This window comes from Protopterus annectens, chromosome 6.part0 (genome assembly GCF_019279795.1).
Source record: "Protopterus annectens isolate FY-2018-M chromosome 6.part0, PAN1.0, whole genome shotgun sequence".
Taxonomy (NCBI): domain Eukaryota; kingdom Metazoa; phylum Chordata; order Ceratodontiformes; family Protopteridae; genus Protopterus; species Protopterus annectens.
In genome coordinates, this window is record NC_056737.1 from 831,048,663 (window position 1) to 831,075,860 (window position 27,198).

A 27,198-nucleotide genomic window follows, 5' to 3' on the forward strand; every position below is an offset into this window, starting at 1 on the left:
TCTCCTTTTATGCCCAAGTTAGTGAATGAGTTGTTCCTTAATCAGTCTATACATTTGCACATTTTTTCCCTTCTCCACAGTCTGCCAGTGAGAAGGTGCTGAACACGTTGGATGTGCATAGACAACTCAGATTTTATTTGGGTAAGATTAAGACTTTTTGTAAACCTGATCAGCTCTGTTTTCTTTCATCCTAGGACCTTAGGATTGGCTGCATCCGAGCAAACTATTTCTTCTTGGATTTCTAAGCCATTTCTTTTTGTGGTTCCTTTCATGGTTAAGAGCCTTCCTTCTTCTGTGGCTCATTTCTACTAGAGCTGTGGATTCTTCCGGTGCTTTTTTCAAGGGTTTGGATACTAACACTATTCTTGAGGCAGCTGCCTGGACTTGTGTGTATACGTTTACCAAGCACTACACGTTGGATGGAATTTCCAGAGCTAGAGCTGGTTTTGCTAGGGCCATCTTTCATGGCTTCCTAGAGAGTTCTACTGGTCCTTCCTCCTCTCTCTTTTCTTCATGAGATTTGGCACTCTCCCTATTGTAATGAATGCTGCAACAGTGAAATGGAAGAACATAGTACAGTTGTGTGAAATCTTACCATAATGGTAGATGTCCTTCTCTTCACTTTTGCAGTATTCACTCCCTCCCTCCACCCCTGGTGTCTTCTGGATGTACTGATTACCTCTTTTTTTCCTTGAACTGACATTCCTGCTAGGGCTGTCAGTTCTGAGGATGGTTTGTCTGGACTTGAGGGGGAATACATGTGATGTACTTCTTACCTTAAAGCAACCTAAAGGCTTTGGCATACTGGACGAGCATCAGGCTGCCCTTGGCACGGGATCCTTATTGTAATGAATACTGCAACAGTGAAGACAAGGACATCTACCATTATGGTAAGATTTTACACAACTGTACTTTCTCAGTCAGTCCCCAAGCACTACTGCCAACTGTAATACCTTGGGAAGCACTTCATTAGAGATCTTCTGTGTCATTCCTTCAAGGTACCTGGAGTTTCTTCACTACATTGGCTGTATTCACTCTTCAGCTATTCAGTGCATAAGACTTGTTAGTTCATTAGCGTCATTAGTTTAGGGTACACAAAATGATGCTGTTTAAATGTGCTAAGGAGGTACAGGGTATCTGTGCTAGGGGCAAAAGAAGACTTTTTTTATCAACATTCGGTACTAAATGTGCACAGTGGATTCTAAATTGTAGTTTTATTTTTGTGATTGTTTACTTTTATTTCCCTTTTAAGACACTTATGCAATTTCAGTTTATTTTATTGTATTTTTATTCTTAGAAATAATATCTTACACTTTGAACTTCAAGTATAATCAGGTCACAATTGTTTAAGTGAATTAGCAATTGTTCAGAAAAGCTGAACTTTCCTTCAGCTTTTTGTTTTCAACAGCATGCAGCTTTAAATTTACATAATTTTACAGTGCATATTTTATTTTTATGTTTTGCTCTCTCTCCCTCCTTTTTCATATTCATAATCTGTGATGTTTTAAATGCTGTAGTAGTATGTGTAATTTAGAAGTGGGTTCAGCACCAGTGATGTAAAACTGAAAGGTACTTGTGGGTATGAAGCATCTCCTACCACATGTCACAAACACAAAGATTAACAAGTGTAGTATTGCATTTCATGATTGTAGTGTCCACAGAGGTAGAGATTCTACCACTTTGTTTACAGTGCAATTAGAATTCTCAGCACTGTGGGTTTGTTAGTTTGATTATACAAAGCATTATATGCAAATGTGCTAGGGAGCTACAGCATCAACTTTGGGTTTCAAGAGGGCATTGTTTTAAATCAGTATGGAATGTGCTGTATGTACTCTTAATTTGCATTTTCTTTTCAGTAATGGTTTACTATTACTTCTGTTTAGGACGCCACTCCATTGTGCAGCTTCTTGTAATAGTGTCCACCTCTGTAAACTATTAGTAGAATCAGGAGCTGCTATTTTTGCTACAACTATCAGTGATGTGGAGACTGCAGCAGACAAATGTGAAGAAATGGAGGAAGGCTATATGCAGTGCTCACAGTTCTTGTATGGTATGTTTTTTTCTTGATAAATTAAAAGAAAAGTCTTTGGAGTACAGTTCAGTCTCAGAATTAATTTTGTAAAAATTGGATAGTCTAACCTGCAAAATGAAAACTAATAGTGGATGAGTTAACCAACAAATATATAAACCAAACTCTTTCTCCTGACTTTCCAGTACCTCATTAGTGAGTAAGATGTGTACATTAGTAGATGAGTTAATCAGTGATTACATAAATAGGTGCTTTTCATGTGGGTTGCTTGATTTTTTGGTGTTTTACAAGGACAAATTCTTAGAATTATCATCTACATTTGCATACATTAATCATATTGTTTTAATTAAACCACAGAGAGCTGAGGCTGTAAACAGTGTCACCCTTAAAGGTTTATTTGTCCTTTGTTTTTGATGTCCGAGAGATCTTATACTGAAATGTGCTAATGTCTGGTCATAAGGGGAACAGCACTGTCACTGTACTTCATCTCTTGTTTGTTCAGCTACCTGAAATATGACATAACTTTATTAATCCTATTTTTCTCAAAATGATAGGAGTACAAGAGAAGATTGGTGTTATGAACAAAGGGGTAGTTTATGCTCTCTGGGACTATGATGCCCAGAGTAATGATGAACTATCGTTTCTCGAAGGAGATGCCATTACAGTCTTGAGGCGCAAAGATGACAGTGAAACAGATTGGTGGTGGGCTCGTCTCAATGAGAAAGAAGGCTATGTACCTAAAAATCTTTTAGGGGTAAGCATTGTCTGTTTTATCATTTGATATTTGTTTTGTATAGTGTGACACATCAACATCAAAATGAGGTTTAAAAATGTACTGCTGTATGGAAGAAAACTTACTACTGTTATATGAACTACATTATTTATGGGGGATAGTATTCCACATTAAGCAAGAAGCAGAGTTTATTTTAGGCAAGTCCCTTAGTGCTCATCAAACTCGTTATAGTTACAGCAGTGAAGTAATCAAAGTATTGCTTTATCTGTTGAAATAAAGCATAAATTTGCTTCAGTGTTCCTTCTGAGATAGATTTTACAGCAGCTGTTACAACAGTTCCTTTTTAAAGTACATGCTTCTCATTTTATGTGTCATTTAAGATTTTTATTAAGTAAATTATTTTATAGAATTAACCAATGGCAAAGAGTAAACTTGATGCAGTTTCATGTCAGTGAGTTAAATGAACTAATTCATTGAGTAGGAGTTATTGCTTATGTGATAAAGAAGTATTGCTGCTGGGTGCATAAAAGAAAGAAAGGCACTGAAGGGTTGCAATGGAAATCACTGAGACCAAGACTGCATTTTTGTGATGTAGTAGACTGCTGAGAAATTACAGTATCTCTCTCCTATACTGGGTCTACTTCTAATCATTGAAAGACCACTTAAATGAAGACGACTTTATTGAGACGACAACACCAAACTGTTTCCCGAATGATCACACTACCGACTTTTTTAACAGGGTAGGTATGCACTTGGCCAACATGGGGAATTTACCCTTTTCCCCACTGTAGTACAATCCCAGAGTTGGTATATTTAGTTGAGGGGTGGGTTTGACTTTGTGGTGTGTTTCTTCATTCCATGTTGGCCAAGTGTATACTTACCCTGTTTAGAAATTCGGTAGTGTGATCGGTAAAGTAACAGTTCTCAGTAAAGTCGTCTTTGGGTAAGTGGTCTTTCGACTATAAAGTAGACCCCATATACTACACATTTAGTTACATAAGCATTATCACGGTGAAGGAAAGTTATTTGTGTAAAGTATTATTTCCATCTACAAAGTGCCTGAAAATTGAATGAATGTGCATAGTTGTATCCCTGTAGATAGTGGCACTGTGCAGTACATTTTAGCTGTTACTCCCTCCAAACCAGGGCAGTTGCACTCCTATACGTGAAGTACTGTATACTTCCTGAGTAGTTCATAATCCCTTAGAGCACTGTATGGCATGTAATAGCTGCTAGCACCTCTAACCCAAGTAATACCTTATAAGGGGTAGTACTCCCCAATCTTAAGTATTTCCTACACTGTCCAGCATCTTACTGTCAAACCTCAGAATTCCTCCTATTGCAAACCTTTTCTGATGCCTCTGACATTAAGACACAGCAGTCTGCCATCACCATTGAGGTAGTGTAACAACTGCCTAATGTAACTGCCATTTCGCTACTTCCTAACAGCACCACAACATGCAGGAAGTGTAACTACTTAACTTGAAGGCTAAACTCCCTCACCAGGCTTTTGCTGACAAGCACCTCACTTATACAACATTACACCAGTCGGGGCCCACCACCAAACCTTTAACCCTATGCTAAGGCTGTTAAAAAGAATCTACTGAAGCCTCCTAGAGTCAGCACAATAACATTTTACCCTCATATGCATGGTGTAAGAGTCCCATACCCACCAACACTATATCAAACAGCTCCAAAACTAGTCATCATAGAGGCAGGCAGACGCTCATGAGGCCATCAAAGCCTGCCACCATTCAGGGAAGTGTCTTATTCATTGTTGACCCTTTTGTATGACACATCAGTTTCACATTCACCAGCTAGACAAGAATAGGCTGGCCATGAGGCCTGTCTGGGACAAAGATGTGAGATGTCACATGAGTCCTGGAAACCTGACAGAGAATGATTATAACCTGGTTGTGGCTTATATAGGAGTGAATGACCTTAAGTGCTCCACTCTCTGGGACATCCAGAAAAATGACATAACTTGCTATGCATGTATTAGAGGCAGGAAGAACACTGGTCTTGAATAGCATCTTGTCTTCATTAAGAATGATAATTTTATATCAGTTCAAGATCATTAATGGTTGGCTAACAAGCTGGTGTCACTCAGAAGGGAGCCAGTGTATTTTGTTGCCTGGGATGAGATTGTAAATAAGTTGTCCTGCTTCGGCAAGGATGTCTTACCCCTCTTGCATAAAGGCATTCTCATACTGGTTAAAATATTTGTTTGTCTTTATAGTGCCTTCTTTAGGCAGAGTTCCCTTACTGGACATCCAGTGTAGTAAATTCAGGTGCAGAGAACATCAACATAACACTGCCTAAGTGTTACAGTCTAAACAGAAAGATAACAGAACTTGAGGTTCTCCTACACATTGAACACATTCGTGTTTGTGTAGTTAACTAAAACTTGATTCTGAGACAGTAAAGCCACTCCCTCTGCACCAAGGTACAGCAGCTGTCATACTTTCAGACCTAAGGGTAAGTGCAGGGAAGTACTTGTTTATTAGAAATCTCGTGACTTTATGTCATATTACCCTGGGCTCGTAAAGACCTAAATCACACAAAAAACTAACTAGTGTATCACTTCCTTCTGCAGAACCCCATCAGTGTCCCCAAAGGACCATGAGAACTACCTCACTGCACTTGAGGAGATCACTATCGTGTTGGAGACTTTAACTACCTAAACTTTGATTGGCATAGTTATAAAACAGTAAATAAATTGTCCTTAGCTTTCTTGGATATCAGTAATGCATAGAGCAAATAACTTACCACTGGAGGTCCAAATATTATCAATTTTTTGTGATAGAGTGTGGAATACTATTAAAGGCTTTATTTAGAAAGGTCTTCGATATACCACTCCAGCACTAATCCCATTATTCAGTGCTTCACTAACAAATTCATAAAATTTGGAAAGTAGTGAACATTGACCTATTTTTTGGATCCACTTTGGCTTAGATAAACAGATATAGTGGTATTACATTTGATGTCTAGTACAGATTACAAGCACCTCTCAAAACACTTGCCCAAAAGTGAAGTCAGGCTGATTGGGCAGTAGTTGCTAACAACATCATAAGTTCCACCATTATGAAAACAACACTAGCTGGTCTCCACGAATTAGGAACTTTATCATTCTTTAATATGTTAAAGTTTTAAATAACTTTGTTAACAGAATTATCGAATATCCTTGAAGGCTAACCATAAAACATCCCAGAATTAAGTCAAAGCCAGTACCACTATTATTGTTCAACCTGTACAAAAGAGAGCTAACCAAACATTTTTGGACATGTCTCATGTTTTTATCAGGAATTTGATTTTTGGCAAGATGTACACAATCTGAGGAAAATCGTGTAAGAAAATAATTTGCAATTACAGTTGTACATGATCCTATGAAAATCATGTAAGAAAATAATCATTTCCGATTACAGTTATATCAAGTACTGTCTAATAGAAGAGTTCCTTTATCCCAAATTGGGTCAAGTCTTTTGCTGATAGTCTTCTATTGATTTAATTAACAGAGCTTTTTTGTGTCTGCATTCCTAGATAGAGATACTTCATATGCTAATTTTGATTTCTTGATGAGCATTTTTAGTTGTTTACAGGTTCTGTTAAAAGCTTTCTTTAAAGAACTAGACCCATATTTCTTGAAAAAATTGTACTTCCTTTTTCCTTAATTTTGATAATTTAAAAGTGAGAAGCTGTTTTCGACCAGTCGTCCTAACCTTTTTACATCTACCCAATATTTGTAAGCATTTATGTTCAAATGAAAGCCATGCCATACCTGGTACTTGCTGACTGTCTGTTGCCCAATTAAGGATATCAAACTCTTTGCCAACAAACTTTCCAGAAAGAGAAGTGTTAGAGTCAAGGGGGTAACAGTTGCAGGGCTTGCATCAGCAAGACAGATCCTTCTTTGTTTAAATTTATATCCATATCTATTGATATTCATGTCCTCTTTATCACACCACTCTGTTTCACTCCGTTCCCTTAGGAGAAATATTCACCCTTTTCTACACATCAGTGGTATCAAATGACTGCAGAAGTCTGAGAGAGAGTTAGTGTCAGCAGATTACTCCACTAAGTTTTGTGACTCCATTTTCAAGCTTCATCCCTTCTACTTCAAATTAATAGCTAGATTGGTCACTTCCAGAAGTTCAGCATTTGTTAAACATTGAAGCAGTCTGCATTCATTTCCATATGTTAAAAAGGGAAGAGACATTTACTCAAGGTCTCTCTGCATCAAAAGAGGGAGAAAAGACCATCTACATGATGTAGAAGGGTAATGTCCTGACTACAACCTATACAACCTGAGTTCGGGTAGCAGCTCAGACACTGGAGAAGCCAGGTGGAGCATAGTGGGAGTGGCCATTGCTGGCTCACTCATTTTTTTTTGGGGGGGGGGCTGATCACAACAGTGCCAATCCCTTGGCATTCAGGCAGATAATACACAGAAGCAGATCCAGGTACTTGCACTTGGCATTGTAAATCCAGTGATGGTAGCTCCCAGTGCACAAGCATGGAAACATGCATGTTTAGTTCGGAGTTATTGTGATCCCCCCTCCTCCCCACAAAACACTGGTTTGCACTTTGCCACCAGGAGTGGGGTTAGCCCAATAAGAAAAAAATGCTTCCAAGCCCCCACCTCAATAGGCGACATGACTGTTAGGAGCAGGAGCACTAACAAATTCCCTGGCCTGAGGAAAATTATGGTCCACCCTCAGATGCGGGTGGCCACATTCTAGGGGATGGGTGAAGCCAGACCCTCATGCCACTGGGATGAAGATGTTTCTTGTTACTGTAAGCCAAGTAAAGCAGAGAGGAGAAGCAGGACATAAGAAATTTCAGTGCCTGCCTGGATCATGGGTTCCATCTAATGTTCTTCATATTGTTCATTGCTGCAGTAGCCTTAGGTATATGTGCTACATCCTGCCAGGGGTACAATGGCCAGCCAGCTTCCAAAGCTTTAGGACACCTTCCACGTGCTTAAACTGTCAAGCAGCTCCAGCTGTGCTGAGCTGACTAGAAGATCAGTTTGGGCGCAAAGCCCTTCAGAGCTTTACTTTGAGGATTGAGTATCAATGGTCAGCTTGTGCTTTTCTTTGCTGTGCAGATAACTTCCCTTTGGGGGAGAAGCCTTCAATTTTCATAACCTTCGTTAATGTTTTATTACTTTCTTCTTCAGGAATGTTATTTTAAAGCTAGGAGTGTTGTTATGACTGTCTCAAGACTGTAACATTCTTATAAATAGAGCATGTGTTTCTTTCTGTCATTTTAAAAGTAGTGTAAACTAACTGAAAACATATTTTCTGCAGAGAAACTGTTTATTTTTCCATTGTGATGCTGCCATAGTGTTTTAAAGTGCTTTTTGCTATGGTTTTTGTTTCTATCAAAAAAAGTATTTTTGTGGACTGCTAGTTTTATCATTATTTGCTGCTTGTCTTCCATGAGAACGAGGCACTATTTTCACCTTTACCATGGACACAGGTCCCACATTTGTTCCTCCTTCCAGCCACAAAAAGAAAAAGTTAAGCAAAAAGCAAAAAGCCTTTGCCACTACATCAGGTTAGCAATTTGTATCAGCCACAGGTGGGTAACTCTGCTGTGACCATGTGTTGTACCTCAGACCATTCATCTTTTATCTTGGATCCCTCTGGTGTAGCATCTACAGCCACTGTGGATAGAATGATAGCCATATCCTCTGTGGCTGTTGGAGTCCTCTTAGTGGGCAAAGGAGAGCCACTCTTGTCGGTACTTTGAAGAGGGAACAGGAAACTTTTCCCTATTGTGTCATAATGCTGCTGCCTTTAGTAACAAGGTTGGGACCATTTTTCCTGTCAAAAAAAAAGAAAACCAAGCATCTGTCTACTCATCCTCAAATTTCTTTGGATAGGAGTAGTTTACTGGGACTGGTTCAAGTTTAATTTAGGCTATTGATCCTTCTTATAAAGTAGTTTCTAGTAAAAGAAAGCAGGATTCCTCTTTTCCTGAAGAGATTCAAGATTCTGAATCTGAAAAGGAAGATGCAAGGACACTTCAGGGTTTTGTCCTCGGATTTCTGATTCATACTCAGAAGAGAGTTCACTTTCTTATCCTACGTAGGGAGTTTCACTTTCTCTGAGACTATTGCTAGAATATTTCATTTTTGGATGTTAATCTACATAGATTGCAGGATGGTACATTAGTTATGTATTCCAAAAACCTTTTCATTCAAATACGCTGTTACACGCATCCAACTATCATCCAAAACATATAATCAAAAATATCCCCTAAGTCCCAATTTATGAGGATACGTCGTATCTGCTCTAACAGGGAAGATCATGCACATTTTGACCAAGATTTAATAAAACCTTTACACGATTAGCTAAAATTAGTAGGGCGGTACAAAATTAGGAGTGATTTACTTACGTATAAGCAACAGGTTAATCAGGATCAGAATATCAGATTTACTACATGTTATGTAGGAATATCCACCATTTTATGGATTTAGTGCAACAGCACTGGCCATTTTATTGGCTGGTGATAGACTGAATGACTTGTTGGGCAATAGTTGTTTATTTTCTTTTCGTAGGGGTAAGAACCTGGCCAGTCATTTCAGTCATTACAAACATAATATACCATCTTCCAGTTTGTCCCAGATGACATTAGATGGTGTTAAGTTGGTGGGGTGTTTTCCCTATGGCCATTGTTCTTTTTGTAAGTGTATCATTCAAACTAAGGAATTTACCAGTAAAAATGCATCTAGGATCTTTAACATCAATATATTTTCTAACTGCGGTAGTGACTGAGTGATTTATCTTGCTGTGTATGTACTTGCTCAACTTTTTATATTGGCCAGACATCTAGGCACATGAGACTATGTTTATCGGAACATCTCAGTAATATTAGGAATAAATATTTAACAAGTGCCTTATGTAAGCATACCATTAGACATTCTTCTGCCAAGTTTCACTTTATTATTATTAATAAAAAATTTGGGTAACAAGAGCTGCAAGATTGGTTGGCACAACATTCTTACTAAAAAGGAGAAGTCATGGATTGTGAGACTGGGTGGATTATTTCCACCAGGTCTTAATGACCATTTGTGAGTTTATTTATTGAATTATAATTGCTCAATTAAGTAATTAATTGTTTGCTTTATGTATATATTGTGATTTACTGCAGTTCATTTGATACATTGATAAAGGCCATTTGGCCAAAACCGGTCTGTTGACTGTGGTACTACTTTATTAAAGTTTCTATATCCCTTCCAAGTGGTGCTGGCTGTTTTTTGAAGTTTGGATTTGCGCTTTGAGCCTTTGCACCTGCTGTCTGTGGAATTGTACTTGGTTTGAGTCTATATTTTTAGTTGCAAACATTATACATCACTTATAATCTATCCAGTCATTGTCAGTCAAACATTGCATAGTTCATTCAAGTCCAGCTTTCTTTTAAACTTCATTCCTTCTCCAAAAAGTTATTCTGCATGTATTGTTCCCACAGTTCCCATTTTTTTTTATGTAATTTGTTCCTACTGTTTTCTAAAGATCCCATTTACAGTTATTTTATCTCTGTTACTATGTCCACTACTTCTATTACACTTAGTTTAGACTTTGATTTCCATTTTCTTGTAATTATTTTTGATAGCCAACATAATTAGACTAGGCAATTCCAGTTTTGTATCATACCTCAAACAATTATTTCCTTAGTTAGACCATCTTGCTCACCTAGTATTTCTGATAGAGTAGTCTGCAGGGAATTTTTACAGTCTGCCAGCTTATTGCAGTCCCAGAAAATGTTCCCAGTTACCGCATTCTTCCCCATCACACCATTTGCTGTCTTACAAAGGAAAACATTTTCGGAGTCTACTTGGGGTATAAAAATACCTATGTAAACACTTCCAAGCAAAGATCCCAAATCAAACAAATGTCACAGCAAATGTTGGAGGTGTGACTGACAAGAAAGAGGTAGCTGGAAACATAATTTTGGGAGTGTAATGTGAACTGCTCTGTCACAGATGCTGGGCGAGTGGATTGGATTGACTGGGGAGATGATTTGTTTGAGCTATGATACAGAATCGGAATTGCCAAAACACAGTAAAAGCCTTGCTGAGTCTAATTATGGAGGCTGCCAAAAAAGCAATTACTAAAAAATGGAAATCAAAGTGTAGACCAGGTTTACTAGAAGTATAGTATAGTAACAGAGGTAAAACAACTGAAATTGGGATCTTCAGAAAAGGGACAGAACGAACTACACAGAAAAAAATGGGAATTGTGGGAACAATATATGCAGAGAAAAAACAAGGTTTAAGAGGTAGGATTTGAATGAACCATATAATGCTTAACAGGCAGTGATTGGATAGATTATAAGTGATGTATAATATTTGCAACTATAGTTGTTTCAGTGGTGTCTGTGATGTATAATGTTTGCAACTAAAGTGGTGTCAATGTTTGTTTTTCATTTATATAAATGTAGGATTGCCCATGTCATACATGATAATTTAATAAAGATATTTATTGAAAAAAAAGTTATGCTTAATGGGAAGATTCTTCAGCATTAATCTTTAACAAAAAAATTGTGAGGTTTATGGAATTTTTTGCAGTTGCACACCACTGTAGTATTATTGGTCAAACAAAAAGAAAAAGTGAAATTTACCGGAGCACACATTAGATGTTAAAAATAAGAACTTTGTGAATACTTTAGCATTAAAGTTAAAAGGTTCATAATGGACCAGTTTGATACAAGTTTTTGGCACGTGCTTTTAACTTGTGGTGGTGATAAAGTAACTGCTTTGAAGCAATTGAAATCTAAGATGATACGATGAAATTTAATACAGTGAAACCTAAAGGATTAAATAGTGATGTCATTTAGCTTTAATTTAGTTAGTAATAGTAGTTAGAAATTTTGTTATATTTTTTAATATGTGGGTACTGTTTCTTTAAATTTGTAATTAATGGGTGTATTTAAGTGCTGGATTACATTGGTGGTGTTTTACTCCGTTAAAGGCATACAGCCAAGGCACTAGGGGTAACTAAGCTCATCTTATTTTTTTCAGTCCTCGTGTGTTGAACATATTTTTTTCTTTTGTTTTTGTTTTTGAAGTGTGTTAAGTACTCCTTTATGCATTACTCCTGTTCCCCTTAATAGTAAAGTCCCTGGACACTGCTAAGGAAAAAAAACTGGCCACAGGGTATGACATCCTCCGCATTGACAGTAAAAGTAGGCTGTTAGACTGGTTTTGGAAAGAAACTTTACAGAGCATCTTTCCTGACATTTGGAGCCCTAAACTGTGCAACAGACATGACAAATTTTCAGTATGATATTCTCAGGCAATTCCTTGGAGATAGTGGAGTTAAAGATGACACCCTAAAAGCTAAAGTTTTAGGCCATGCCCAAACTGTTTTGTAAGTGGGTAGACATATACTGTCAGGTGTGGGTATGATGCTGTAGAAGCAGCTTGTAGGGCTACTGTTACTGGGTCTGTCATTAAGAGGCATTCCTGGCTGACAACTCAACCAGACAGGGTTGCCAGATTTGTAAAGGGACACGTAGAAACCAAAAAAAAGGTCTTTAATGCGGAACATCAGGCAGTTCCGCATTAAACAGAAGTAGCTCCATTTTGGGATTTTTGATTGGCCTGTATGCCGGTATACAAGCCAATCAAAAAAATCATACAGCAGAGCCTCTTCTGTTCAATGCGGATCATCAGGCAGTTCCATATTAAACTGAAGTGGCTCTGCTTTGCGATTTTTGATTGGCTTGTATGCCTGTATATGAGCCAATCAAAAAAAAAATCGCACAGTGAATCCTCTTCTGTTTAGTGCGGAACATCAGTCAGTTCCGCATTAAACAGAAGTGGCTCCGCTTTGCGATTTTTGATTGGTCAATGTAGAACATCAGGCAGCATCGTGTTTCACTGTTGCAGTCATTACACTTGGGTTATCCTGCTGGCAGGCTACCCACAGTCGGCCTGAATTACAAAGTCTAGGTCCGGCGTTGGTTGCTGTCGCCTCTTCCCTGACGTCAGTGCGCCAGGGGTATAAAAGATGCAGCCAACGCCATTTTCTTCAGTCTTTCTTGCCGTGTGGTACCTGAAACAAAAGCAGTTCGCAAGTGCCAGTCGGCCGACTCCAAAGATTTTCAAATTTGAATTTCAGATCCGAAGTCTTCAATAAAGCTAAGTACCTCGTTGGGGAAACTTTTTCTTGCTCCAGACTGATGTCAGTAAAAGTTAACAATTCATTCTTATTGTATTCCTTGCATAGGCCCTGACCACAACGTTACTAGTTGTCGGTTTTTTGCTAGATTCAACCAACGCACTATTAAGCATTGGTTCGATTTTGCTTTACATTATTTTGGCCGAAGGTTTAACTATATAATGCCGTCGGAACAACCGATGACCGGAGTTCATAAAAAGCGCAAAGACAAAGAAAAGGACAGGCATCCGAGGTCCAAAACCGACGAAGTCTCTTCTAGGCCAGTCGCCGGTTCTCAGTGAGACACTTTTGCAGCCCCTGACGCCTGCTACCTCAGAGCCACAGGCTGCTGACGACTCCCACGTGGAGCCAGCTAGGCCTCTGGATACTCAAGGTATTGGACACTCGGAAACTATTCCCTCAGATGGGTCCGGAGCCGCTGAGCAGGCATCGGCTTCTGAGGGTGTTTTCAGACCTACACAGTTGTATGTAAAACCTACTTCAGCTTCCAAAGCAAAAACTAAAGCAGTTCTAAAGACAAAGAAACAAGTACAGCATTCTCCTGGACAGACTTCCATGCCTAAAAAAACAGATGCTCAAAATGGCCGAAGACCTAATTACCTTGATCAGGGGTTCCCATCCCCCTCCTGACAAGAGGCTTAGGCAAGAGACAGAATATGAATCTTCAGATCAGGTTTCCATTTCCTCTGACTCCTCTTCTGAACAAGAATACTCTCGTCCTCCTTATGAGAATTCTGATGCCGAAAAATCTATCCCTTCAGCCTCTCTGCCTGAGGATTTTTCTTTTGGGGAAACCCTGCATACCATGAGGGAGCACTTCCACTGGGAGAGCCAAGACTACTCAGAATCTAAGAAAAGACTTAGAGATTTTCTTTTATTACCTCAGCACAGGCCTCTGGCTATTCCTCCTGTGTTAGACATTGTAGATGATGTATTTTCAGAGTCCGGCCTTTCTCCTGACTCTTTACCCCCTGCCCCTGTTAAACCAGATAGATACTACAGGGTTCCAGATTCACATAAATTTCTTTAAAAAAACCCTGCTGCTGACCCAGAAACTGTTTCTCAGGGTCCCAAAGGGGTCAAGGCTTCTACTGCAAAAAACCCTATCCCCTCTGATAAGGATTCAAGGGCGCTAGACAGATGGGGAAAAAAGGTTTACACTTCTGCTACTTTGGCTGTCAGGGCTTTAAATTGTCAATTTCATATGCTTAAATATCAGCAATACTTAATGTCACTGCTAAAACAGAAAATGTCAAATTCTGATTGTGCAGAAAATAAGGAAATGCAGGATTTATTGCATGCGGGAAAGCATACATTGCAATGTGGTTTTGATTCTCTGGAGGCCTCTTGCAGGGCTGCAGTTACGGGTTCTGTCATTAGGAGACATGCTTGGTTAAAGGAACAGAAACTGCCTGATCATGTTAAAGCAAAATTATTAAATGCTCCATTACACCATGATACCTTATTTGGTGTTAAAGCAGAGGAGGTGTTGAAGAAAATGGAGGACAAAGCAAAATCTATGCAAACAGTAAAGGATTTCTTACAGGTACAGCCACCCAGATTTAGCAGGAACTGGCCTACAAAGAATTGGTCCTTTCCAGTGTCAGACAGGCCACAAAGAAGCAGATACAGATGCCCCAGAGGCAGATCCCAGCCCCAGGGCTCATACAGGCCTAAACAGTGGGACGCTTCTACCTCCAAAAGTGGAGAAGACAAATCACAGCCATACAGGAAACAGTCCCAATGACTTTCCTCTGCCAGCACCAAACACTTATCTTTTGGCAGCCCCCTTAGGGGGAAAACTAGCACTTTTTTCTCAAAATTGGCACATGATCACCCAGGACAAATGGGTTTTGAATATAGTGTCCCAGGGCTACAGGTTCCACTTTCACACCCTGCCAAGGGCAAAAGGTATGCCAGACCTGCCACACAATCAATGGGCAGAGGCACAAAAACAAATCTCATCCCTCATGGACATGAGGGCCATTCAGCAAGTACCACAGCAAGAGCAGGGACAAGGATTTTACTCAAGACTTTTCTTGGTACCCAGAAAGGACAAAGCCTGGAGACCAATACTGGACCTGTCTATTCTAAATACATTTCTGGACGTCCCAAAATTCAAGATGTTGACTCTGTAGCAGCTTCTGCCCATGCTGGGCAAGAAGGCTTGGCTTGTAACTTTGGACCTAAAAGAGGCATACTTGCAGATCCCAATCAGACAATCTTGCAGAAGATACCTCAGATTCTTAGCTGGCTCAATGCACTACCAATTCTCTGCACTGCCCTTTGGCTTATCTACTGTGCCCAGGGTCTTCACAAAATGCCTGGCACCAGTAATTGCTTTTTGCAGACAAACAGGAATTCAAATATATCCTTACTTGAACAACTGCCTCATTCAAGCAGAGAACAAGGACATTCTTCTAAAGCATCTGGCGTTTGTAAAAAGATTATTAATTTGCCTAGGGTACACAGTAAACGAAAAGAAATCAAAACTAGTACCCTCTCAAGAGATAATAATCTCGGGTGCAAGCTTAAATACAACTGCCCAGATGGCTTATCTCACGCCAGACAAACAAAGGCAACTGAATTTTTACTTAAAAATGTTGGCAATAAAAGGCCCAGTTATCTGCAAGAAAAATTCTGCAGGCTTTGGGTTTCATGGCATCCTGCATTCTGCTAATTCCATATGCCAGACTGCATATGAGGAAACTACAATGGTATCTAAAAAGTGTTTGGACTCAACATTGTCACAGTCTGGAAACATTAATTACCCTCATTCCTTGCCTGCAACAGGAGTTTCGATGGTGGGCTCAGGCCTGTCACCACAACAAGGGACAGCCATTCACCCTACCCACAGCCAGGCAATCAATAACAACAGATGCATCAGATTATGCCTGGGGGGCCCACATGGCAGGAAAATGCATTCAGGGCACAAGCCAAATGCATTTTCATATCAATCAAAAAGAGATGCTAGCTGTTCAAAATGCCCTGAAAGCTTTCAAGGATCTACTTCATCCAGGACAACTACTGATAAGGATGGACAATACAACAGTCATGTGGTACATAAGCAGGGAGGCACACATTCCTATCCCCTCTGCAGACAAGCCATGACTTTGTGGGACACAGCTTTGACTTATCAGGTACACCTGCAAGCACAATTCTTGCCAGGAAAGAAAAATACTCTGGCAGACGAACTAAGCAGAAACCTCACGGATCCCCACGAGTGGAAACTGGATCCACAAGTCTTCAGCATGATAACAAAGAAATGGGGATGCCCAGACATAGATCTATTTGCTTCCCCTCACAACTGCCACCTACAGAGATTCTGCACAAGGACTTATCACAAGCAAGCATGGAAAGTGGATGATCTATCATTCAGCTGGAAAACCATAACAGTATATGCCTTTCCTCCTCTGCCTCTCCTCCCCAAGGTACTCCTAAAGGTCAGACAAGAGAAGCCAACAATGATTCTGATTGCGCCAGACTGGCCCCGCCAGCACTGGTACCCAATCGTAAAGAGCTTGTCTCAAGGCCCAGCCTGGAAATTGCCTCTAATCCCTCACTTACTGACTCAACGAAACAATCAGATCCTGCACAGCCAGCTCAGAACCCTAAATCTGGCAGCATGGCGAATAATGTAGCCATTTAGAACACACCTCTCCCTAAAGCAGTGATGGATGTCATTTTGGAGGCCAGGAGGCCCAGTACCAGAAAATCTTATGCAGAAAAATGGAAAAGGTTCTGTGCTTGGAACCAGGCACAAGGAATTGACACGTTTGTACCAAATATTCCTCAGATTTTACAATACCTAACTAAGATGCTGGACAAAGGCCTTTCCTTTTCATCTATTAAAATCCATGCCTCTGCTATTTCAGCTCATTACAATACGGAACCACCTATCTTTTCACATCCATTGCTAAGGCAGTACCTCAAAGGGGCCAAAAACATAAGACCCCCAAGGAGAGCACCAATACCTGCATGGGACCTCAATTATGTCTTGGAAAAACTCACACTGCCGCCTTTTGAGCCAGCCAGTACAACTGAAATAAAGTTCTTATCTTGGAAAACAGCTCTGCTCTTAGCAATAACCTCTGCAAGATGAGTTTCAGAGTTACAGGCACTCATGGCTGTGGAACATTTTATCATTTTCCATCAAGACAGGGTTTCTCTGAGGACGAACCCGACATTTATGCCTAAAGTAGTGTCCAGTGTGGCCCTTAACCAAACCATTCATTTGCCTACTTTTTATCCAAACCCACAGAATAAGGGTGAGAGACTCCTGCATTCTTTGGACATACACAGACAGCTACGCTTCTACTTGGACAGAACTAAAGCTTTCAGAAAGACTGAGCAACTCTTAGTGGCATATGCTGCAGGATCACAAGGAAAGGCTATCTCAAAGCAGACTATTTCAAAATGGATAGGCCACTGCATTCATTTCTGCTATTCACAACATGGCAAATCAGTGCCTAAGGACATTAGACCACATTCAACCAGATCAGCAGCCACTTCAGCAGCCTTCCTCAGAGGAGTACCAACCAAAGACATTTTAGAGGCTGCAACCTGGAGTTCAGTGCACACTTTTACCAAGCACTACCACTTACCTCTCTACTCTAAATCCAGAGCAGGCTTTGCCACTGCAGTTCTGCGGGGCCTTATAACCTCTCCTAATCCTATTTAGATCCAGCCACCCAACCTCAGCTTTGGGAGTCAACCCAAGTGTAATGACTGCAACAGTGAAACACGATGAACATAGTACAGTTGTGTACCTACCATAAATGTAGATGTCTGAGTGTATTCACTGTTGCAGTCCAGGTTACCCACCCACCATCCCCCTTTTCTTTGCTGGGGCTTATCTGTACTTCTCTATCCTATACAACCTATGTGGTGTATTTGCTTGTAGATGAAGGAAATGTTTATTTTAGTGCATGCATACTTATTGGCATAAGTTTTAGCCTACCTATTTGGGGTCACCTGACATCTGGGGCAAGAAAAACTGAAGAAAATGGCGTCGGCTGCATCTTTTATACCCCTGGTGCACTGACGTCAGGGAAGAGGAGACAACAACCGATGCCGGACCTAGACTTTGGAATTCAGGCCGACTGCAGATAGTCTGCCAGCAGGATAACCCAAGTGTAATGACTGCAACAGTGAATACACTCGAACATCTACATTTATAGTAGGTACACAACTGTACTTTCCACATTAAACAGAAGCGGCTGTGCTTTGTGATTTTTTGATTGGCTCTTATACCCGCATACGGGCCAATAAAAAAAAAAAGTGGAGGTTGTTTCGTTGGGATTTTAACCAGCAATGCGAGACTCTGCATTAGGCTGCTGATCCCTGGACAGTCCTGCTCAAATAGGGACGTCTGGCAACTCTGGTGCCAGATTTCAAAATACAGCTCCTGAATGCCCTGCTTGACATGGACTTGCTCTTTAGACTCTTATCTTTAGCTGCATTCAGGGTATTGGAAGTGAAAGGAAAGGCCATGGAGTCAGTGAAGTATGTTTCATTTTCAATTTACTTAGTGAAGAAGAAATTACTCTGCAGAACAGTGGCTCAGTTATTGAAGTTAAAGCAAAGAGAAATAGCCTAAAGATAAGAAGGATGTTCAGTAGAAGAAATGGCAGCAAGAAAACAGAGAGGTGGGGGTACCCAGAGCTCAGCTCAGTATACATTAACTGCAGCTGTACCACTTTTCTTCCTTCCCAGCTCCAAAATCTCCACTTTGGCATCTGATTATTCCCTTGCATTTCCCCCAGAAGAAAAAAAAACAGGATGTTGGCTGGCTGCCTTCCTCAAACAATGGGTAAGACAGATGAGCTCTGCAAATTGTCCGCAAAAGCTGCAAACTGCAGTTCATGTTCCAGCCAAAAATGCTGGGCATTTCTTCAGTTCTAAAGGACCAGCAACAACTTGGGGACTTTCATCCTAGAAATGTTGTCTAATGTGACCATAGAGCCTGTCCTCAATGGTCAGGAGACGAGGGGTTTTGGTTAAAGACCATTCCTGGTCCCAAGAAAAGAGAGTCCATGATAATCCATTCTAGATCCATCAAAGTTCCTTCATGTTCAGAAAGTTCAACATGTTGCACTTGTGGGGTCTGTTGCCCCTCCTAGCTCCTCAGGCCTGGATTGTAACTGTAGACCTCAATAAGTCCTATCTTCATGTTTCTACTCAAAAGGATCTCAAGTTCTGTTTAAGGGTTGTAACTGGGTGCCAGCATTACCAGATTACTTCCTTCCCATTTGGTTTGGCTACTGCACCGAGAATGTTTTCAAAATCTCTTGATTCCATTAATTGTTCATTCCGGAACTACGGGCTTTCACATTTACCTTTATCTGGATATTTGCCTTGTCCAAGCTGAGTCATAGAGGGAAGTACAGATGTCCTTGAAATTTACTGTAGAATGTTTACACAGTGTGGGACCCTACTTGAACACTGTGAAATCAAATCTGACCTGCGATAGGTTTCTTGCCTTCGTAGGGTCCTGCTCAGAGTTGCATTGATGCAACAGTATCCAGAGCTTTTCTACTGCAAAAGAAGGTGGACTCATTTGACACCTTCTTCCAGGGTGAGGCCCTAAGGCAAAGGTTATAGCTAAGAAAATCCTGAGGATCTTATAATTCATAGCCTCCATCACTTTAATGCTACTACTGCCAGGACTGCGTATGAGGAAACCACTGTGTTTCATGAGGAACACTTGGAAACATCACAGCTGTCCTTGGAAGGTCTCAACACGGTTATGCTTTGCATCACAAAACAGTTGGAATGATGGCTATGACAGGTAAACAGGGATGAGGGGAGGTCATAAACTAGCCCCAGATTGGACCCTAACCTCAGATGTAGTCTGGAGCCCATGCCAGACATCTCAGAGTGTAAGGCTTCTGGAGCCTGAGTGTGTGGAAAAGGCATACAAATGTAAAGGAAATGAGAGATGTCATGTAGTTCCTCAGGGGCTTCAAAACCTTATGTAAGCTGGGGTACCTTGGTGTGGCCACAAGTAACACAGCAATCATGATGTTCATCGTGCATACAGCTGCAGTCATAACAGATGGGTTCTTCTGCCGTCAGGCGGGTCCTCGGTCGGCCAAATTCCAAAGTCTAGGTCCGGCGTCGGTTGTCGTCGCTTCTTCCCCGACGTCAGTGCGACAGGGGTATAAAGGAACCAGCCGACGCCATTTTCTTAAGTCTGTCTTGCCGCGCGGTGCCCGAAGCAGAAGCAGTTCGCAAGTGCTGGTCGGCCAGCTCCTGAGATTACGAAAATTTGGAAACCGAAGTCTTCTTAAAAGCTAAGTACCCGTTGGAAACTTTTCTTGCCTCAGACCGATGTCAGACAAAGTTAATAATTGTATTTCTTGTGGGAAGCAAATACCGCATAAGGATTTCCATTCCTTCTGTATACCTTGTTTAGGCCCAGACCACGACATCTCGGTCTGTCGCTTTTGTGCTACATTCAACAAACGCACTATTAAGCATCGGGCGGAGTTCGCCCAGCATTATTTTGGGAAAGCATTTAACTATACTATGTCGTCGGATACTCCGACTCCGGTTTTGTCTAAAAAATGCAAAGACAAGGACCGACACACGAGGTCCACGGCCTCTACCGACACCACTCCAAAGCCGACTACACGTGGTCCTGTTCTCAGCGAGGCGACTACGCAGCCCCTGACTACCGACGACCTGTCTTTGACGGTGTCTCCTGTGCCCGAGGTCGCAGGCTCCTCGGCCCACACCCCGACTACAGATACCGAAGCCACTCTTGGCGTTGAAACTCAGAATGTGGACAGGTCCACCTCCACTCAAGGTGTCTTCAGACCTTCCTCTTCTTTCTCCATCAAGGCTTTCACAAAGTCTAAAGCAACCATGCACTCTAAGAGACCAGCTACACAGGGCCCATCTCCAGGCCCCATGCCTAAGAAACAGATGCTTAAAATGGCTGAGGATTTAATTACTCTTATCAGGGGTTCTCAGCCCCCTCCAGACAAAAGGCCTAGAGTGGAGGAAGATTCCCCCTCCTCTGATCAGGGCTCCATTATTTCAGAGCACTCTGATGATCAGGAACATTCTTACTCCCCTTTTGAAGACTCTGATGCGGAGGAGTCCATCCCTTCTGTATCCCCTGAGGATTACTCATTTGGGGAAACTTTGCATACCTTAAGGGAACACTTCCACTGGGAAGGCCAGGATTATTCAGATTCCAAGAAAAGGCTCAGGGAATTTCTCTTGCTTCCTCAGCACAGGCCTCTGGCTATACCTCCTGTCTTGGACATCCTAGATGATGTTTACTCGGAGGCCTGCCTTAACCCGGACTCTCTACCTCCAGCTCCAGTTAAGCCTGACAGGTACTACAGGGTCCCTGACTCACACCAATTTCTATAGAAAAGCCATGCTGCTGACCCAGAAACCATCTCACAGGGCCCCAAGGGAGTTAAGGCCTCCATTGCTAAAAATCCATTGCCTTCCGAGAGAGATTCCAGATCCTTAGAAAGGTGGGGAAAAATGTATATACCTCGGCTACCTTATCCATGAGGGCCTTAAACTGTCAGTTTCATATGCTAAAATACCAACAGTTTTTGTTATCACAATTGAAAAGTAAAATGTCACAACATGAACAACCAGACTTGAAGGAGTTGCAGGATTTGATGCATAGTGCAGAACAAGTGGGTAAGCATACCTTACAATGTGGTTTTGATGCTCTAGAGGCCTCATGTAGAGCTGTCGTTACAGGATCAGTCATACGTAGGCATGCCTGGCTCAAGGAACAAGCCTTGCCTGATCATGTCAAAGCTAAATTACTAGACGCCCCTCTTCAAAAGGATGTACTATTTGGTGCTAATGCTGAGGAGGTATTAAGGAAAATGGAGGAAAAGGCTAAATCAATGCAAACTGTGAAAGAATTTCTACAGGTTCAACCCCCACGTTTTAGTAGAAATTGGCCTTCCAAAAACTGGTCCTTTCCTGCCACAGACAGGCGCCCGAGGGGCAGAGGACAATCCCAAGGATCATATAGAGGCAGACAGTGGCAAGCTCCTACACAAAGAGGTGGTGAAGACAACTCGCAATCTTTCAGAAAGCAAACCCAATGACTTTCCCCTTTGCATGCCAACCAGGTTGCAAATGGCAGCCCCCTTAGGAGGAAAGCTGGCATTATTTTCAAAAAATTGACATATTGTCACAAAGGACAAATGGATCCTGGACATTATAAACAGAGGCTACAAATTCCATTTTCACACCCTTCCAAAAATGAGAGGCATGCCAAACCTGCCACACAATCAAAGGGCAGAGGCACAAAGGCAAATTACAGATCTCATAAACATGAAAGCTATTCAAGAGGTACCTACGCATGAACAAGGTCAAGGTTTTTATTCCAGGCTATTTCTGGTGCCAAGGAAGGGAAAAGATTGGAGACCTATTTTGGATCTATCCATCCTAAACACATTTCTACTCGTGCCAAAATTCAAGATGCTCACTCTACAGCAACTTCTTCCCATGCTGGGCAAGGAGTCTTGGCTGGTAACATTGGACCTCAAGGAGGCATACCTGCATGTCCCAATCAGACAAAATTGCAGAAGGTACCTCAGATTTCTTGCAGGTTCAACCCATTATCAATTCTCTGCATTGCCCTTTGGCTTATCTACTGCACCCAGAGTATTCACGAAATGCCTGGCATCAGTAATTGCCTACTGCAGACTTCAAGGGATACAAATATATCCCTATTTGGACGACTGCCTGATCCAAGCGGACAGCAAGCACATTCTTCTGAAACATCTGGCTTATGTAATAATGTTATTGAATTCTCTGGGATACACAGTCAACAAAAAGAAATCAAGGCTAATACCCTCTCTGAAGATAATTTTCCTGGGTGCCAATTTGGACACAAACACCCAGATGGCCTACCTCACGCCAGAGAAACAGGGCAACTAATTCAATACTTCAGAACACTAGCAAATTGCACCAGGCTGACTGCAAGGAAAATCCTGCAGGCTCTGGGATTCATGGCATCTTGCATCTTACTAATCCCATGTGCAAAGCTGCATATGAGAAAACTACAATGGTACCTAAAAAACATATGGTCTCAACACAGCCACAGTTTGGAAACAATAATACCACTAATTCCATGTCTGCAAAAGGAATTTCTGTGGTGGGCTCAAGCATGTCAAACAAACACAGGTCTTCCATTCAGCAAGCCTCAAGCAAATCAAGTCGTCACAACAGACGCCTCGGACTACGCCTGGGGGGCACACATGACAGATCAGTGCATTCAGGGCAAGTGGTCCCAAAAAGTAAAGCACCTTCACATCAATCAAAAAGAAATGCTAGCAGTAATAAATGCTATTATAGCTTTCAAGGACCTTCTACAACCAGGTCAACTATTGATAAGAACGGACAACACCACAGTTATGTGGTACATAAACAAGCAGGGAGGAACACATTCTTACCCCCTATGCAGACTGGCCATGTCACTTTGGAACATGGCCATGGACTTACAAATGGAACTACAAGCACAGCACTTGCCAGGCAAGGAAAACACGCTGGCAGACAACCTAAGCAGGAATATGACAGATCCACACGAATGGAAGTTGCATCCAAAAGTTTTTACAGAAATAATCCAAGAATGGGGAAGGCCAGACATAGATCTCTTTGCCTCCCACAAAAATCAATTGACAAAATTCTGCTCAAGGATCTTCCATCCAAAGGCCTGGAGAGTGGACGCTCTCTCTTTCAGTTGGACATCAATGACAGTTTATGCCTTCCCACCTCTTCCTCTGCTGCCCAAAGTTCTATTGAAGACCAGAGCAGACAGACCAAAGATGATCCTCATTGCTCCGGACTGGCCAAGGCAACACTGGTACCCACTCCTGAGGAGCCTGACGCATTCCCCACCATGGACCCTGCCTCTAATGCCTCTTCTTCTGACTCAGCACAGTTTCAAAACTCTTCACAGTCAGCTAAAAACACTCAATCTAGCCACATGGAAGATTCCTTAGCATCACAGCAGGCCCTACTCTCCAAGGAGGTGCAGGATGTCATTTTGGAGGCCAGAAGGCCATCAACTAGAAAAGCTTACTCCACAAAATGGAAACGTTTTTGTGTCTGGAATGAGAAAAAGGGCCAGGACCCTGGAAGACTGAATTTACCTCAAATACTACAATACTTGGCTGAACTGCTAAGCAGTGGACTTTCTTTCTCCTCCATCAAAATCCATGCCTCAGCCATTTCTGCAGAATACAACACTGATCCACCTTTATTCTCTCACCCTCTCTTAAGACAGTTCCTCAGAGGGGCTAAGAATTTAAGACCTCCAAGGAAACAACCAATACCTGTTTGGGATCTTAATTTCATTCTGGAAAAACTGACCTTGCCTCCTTTTGAGCCAGCTGCCTCATCAGATTTGCAATATTTGTCCTGGAAAACAGCTTTCCTTCTGGCTATCACCTCAGCTCGTAGAGTTTCAGAACTACAGGCTGTCATGGCTGTCCAGCCTTTTATCATCTTCCATCAGGACAGAGTTTCCTTACGAACCAACCCGTCCTTTATGCCTAAAGTGGTATCCAGGGTAGCTTTAAATCAGGCCATACATTTACCTACTTTTTATCCTAATCCTCAAAACAAAGGGGAGAGATTACTACATTCCTTGGACATCCACAGACAACTGCGTTATTATTTGGACAGAACAAAGCCTTTCAGAAAATCAGAACAGCTCTTTGTGGCCTATGCGGTAGGAGCTCAAGGAAAGACAATTTCCAAACAGACAATCTCAAAATGGATAGCCCACTGCATACGCTTTTGCTATTCCTTTCATGGCAAAACTGTACCTACAGGCATTAGAACTCATTCCACCAGGGCCACAGCCACCTCTGCAGCCTTCCTTAGAGGAGTTCCTACCAAGGATATTTTGGAAGCAGCCACTTGGAGTTCTGTGCATACCTTCTCCAAGCACTACAACCTACCATTATACTCCAAATCTAGAGCAGGCTTTGCCACTGCAGTCTTGCAGGGCATTTTGGCTCCTCTTACTTCCACCTAGTGCCTACCACCCCTTTCTTAGCTTTGGGATTCTACCCATCTGTTATGACTGCAGCTGTATGCACGATGAACATAGTACAGTTTTGTACCTACCATAAATGTAGATGTTCGAGTGCTAATACAGCTGCAGTCCAGGTTTCCCTCCCTCCTTCCCCTCTTGGGACAGGCCTAGGCTAGCACATCCTCATACAACCTGATTGGGGTATTCATTTATGATGTATTTGCTTGCAACTACTGTATTTTGATTATATTGCACTGCATTATTACACAAATTTATGTATTGCCTTCCTTCTGGGGGCACCTGACATCTGGGGCAAGAAAAACTGAAGAAAATGGCGTCGGCTGGTTCCTTTATACCCCTGTCGCACTGACGTCAGGGAAGAAGCGACGACAACCGACGCCGGACCTAGACTTTGGAATTCGGCCGACCGAGGACCCGCCTGACGACAGGAGAACCCATCTGTTATGACTGCAGCTGTATTAGCACTCAAACATCTACATTTATGGTAGGTACAAAACTGTACTTTGTGCATAAACTAGCAGAGGGCTGTGGGAGGGGGACACTCCTATCAACTCTGTACAACTGTATGTACACACACACACACACACACACACACACACACACACACACACACATACATACATATTTGAGTCTATTTCAAAGAATCGAAATTTCAGAACATCTAACCTCTGATCATCGAAGACCAGAGATCAAAGTTTTGAAATATCGAACCTACTAAAAAAATCTAAAATGTAAAAACTTATTTCACATTTTTGTGGGGGGGCAACACCCCGCACCCCCCTGCTACTTAAATATACCAACTCCGAGATTGCGCTACAGTTAAGAGAAAGGTAAAGTTCCCGATGTTCATGTTTCACTGTTGCAATCCTAACCAATGGGTTATCCGACTCCCTGTAGGCCTCGATCGTCCAGAATACCAAAGGTAAGTAAATATGACATTGGCTGCCTTCGGTTGTAAAGGACGTCAGGATGTCTGATACAAAAGGAGGCAGCCGATGTCACTTCCTTTGTCTTCCTTGCCGTGGAGCCCGAAGCAGAAGCATTTCTTGCATGAGTGCCAGTCGGCAGTTTACCTTTTTTGGTTTCCGACTACAAAGTTGAAGTCAACTACAGCTAAGCACCCTGTTGGGGATCCTCATTTCTTGCCTTAACGAATGTCAGAAAAGGTTAATAATTGTCTTACCTGTGGAAAGCAGATTCCCCATAGAGATTTTCATTCCTATTGCATTATTTGTTTAGGCCTTGACCAAGACGTTCCTAATTGTGATCTCTATGCCTCCTTTAATCTGCGTACTGTTCGTCGTCAGGCTAAGCTTTTAGCTAAACATTTTGGAGTTTGACCTAAATTTTTCGGTATGGCGTCCGCTGGTCTTTAGGCTTTGGATATCCCCAAGAAACGTAAGAATAAGGACTTGGCAGGCTTCAGAAGGTCAAGTCCTCGGATGATGTTAAGATGGTCGTCAGTCATGCGGTAGCCAGTGAGGTGCCTTTGCAGCCCCTGCAGTCCACGGATTTTCTACCGCAGGCCTCTGTTGAGACGATTTCAGAGTCCCTCAGGCCTCCATTTTGCCTTCTGACCTTTTGCCTGTCACCTCTTCAGCTGGATCCGGAGTCGCTAAGCTGACTCCAGTGTCCAAGACCTCTGTTCTTCATTCTGACAGCAAGCTCATACCGACGGCCTCTACTGCAACTTCGGCAGTTGCCAGGCCTCCCCAGTCCTTCAGACTTGCAGGTAAATCTTCCAGTCGTAAGCCTGTGAAAAAGCAGGCTCCAGTTTCTTCTCATTCCCCTCAATCCCAAATGGTTAAAATGGCTAATGAGCTTTTGATTCTTATTAGGGGTTCACAGCCTCCTCCTTCTAAAAGGAGTAGGGATGTTTCTCCTGAGGCTTTGTCTTTTTCTGGTTCTGATTCTTCTAGCATTTCTGCTGATGAAGAGGAAGTTTCTCAAGCTCTTTCTCCTTTTGAGGATTCAGATGCAGAGTAGTCCCATCCCTTCTGCTTCTCCCCCAGAGGATTTCTCTTTTGGTGATACTTTGAATACTCTCAGGGAGCATTTTAAATGGGAAAGTCAGGATTATCCCCAATCTAAGAAAAGGATTAGGGAGTTTTTGGATTTGGTTCAGCATAAGCTTCTGGCTATTCCCTCAGTGTTGGAAGTGGTTGATGATGTTTTTCTGGAAAATTCCTTG

At 41.8% G+C, this 27,198-nt stretch overlaps 1 protein-coding gene across 5 annotated transcripts in view; it reads left to right on the forward strand.

Annotated features, from left to right (window-relative positions):
• Positions 1 to 27,198, forward strand: part of PPP1R13B (protein phosphatase 1 regulatory subunit 13B) — a 2,314,431-nt gene that overhangs the window by 2,148,918 nt on the left and 138,315 nt on the right. For all 5 annotated transcript variants that reach the window (XM_044074501.1, XM_044074499.1, XM_044074502.1 and 2 more), the window contains 2 exons: positions 1,884 to 2,050; positions 2,584 to 2,783. In XM_044074501.1, coding sequence (XP_043930436.1) covers positions 1,884 to 2,050; positions 2,584 to 2,783 — 367 coding nt within the window. The remainder of the gene's footprint in view (positions 1 to 1,883; positions 2,051 to 2,583; positions 2,784 to 27,198) is intronic.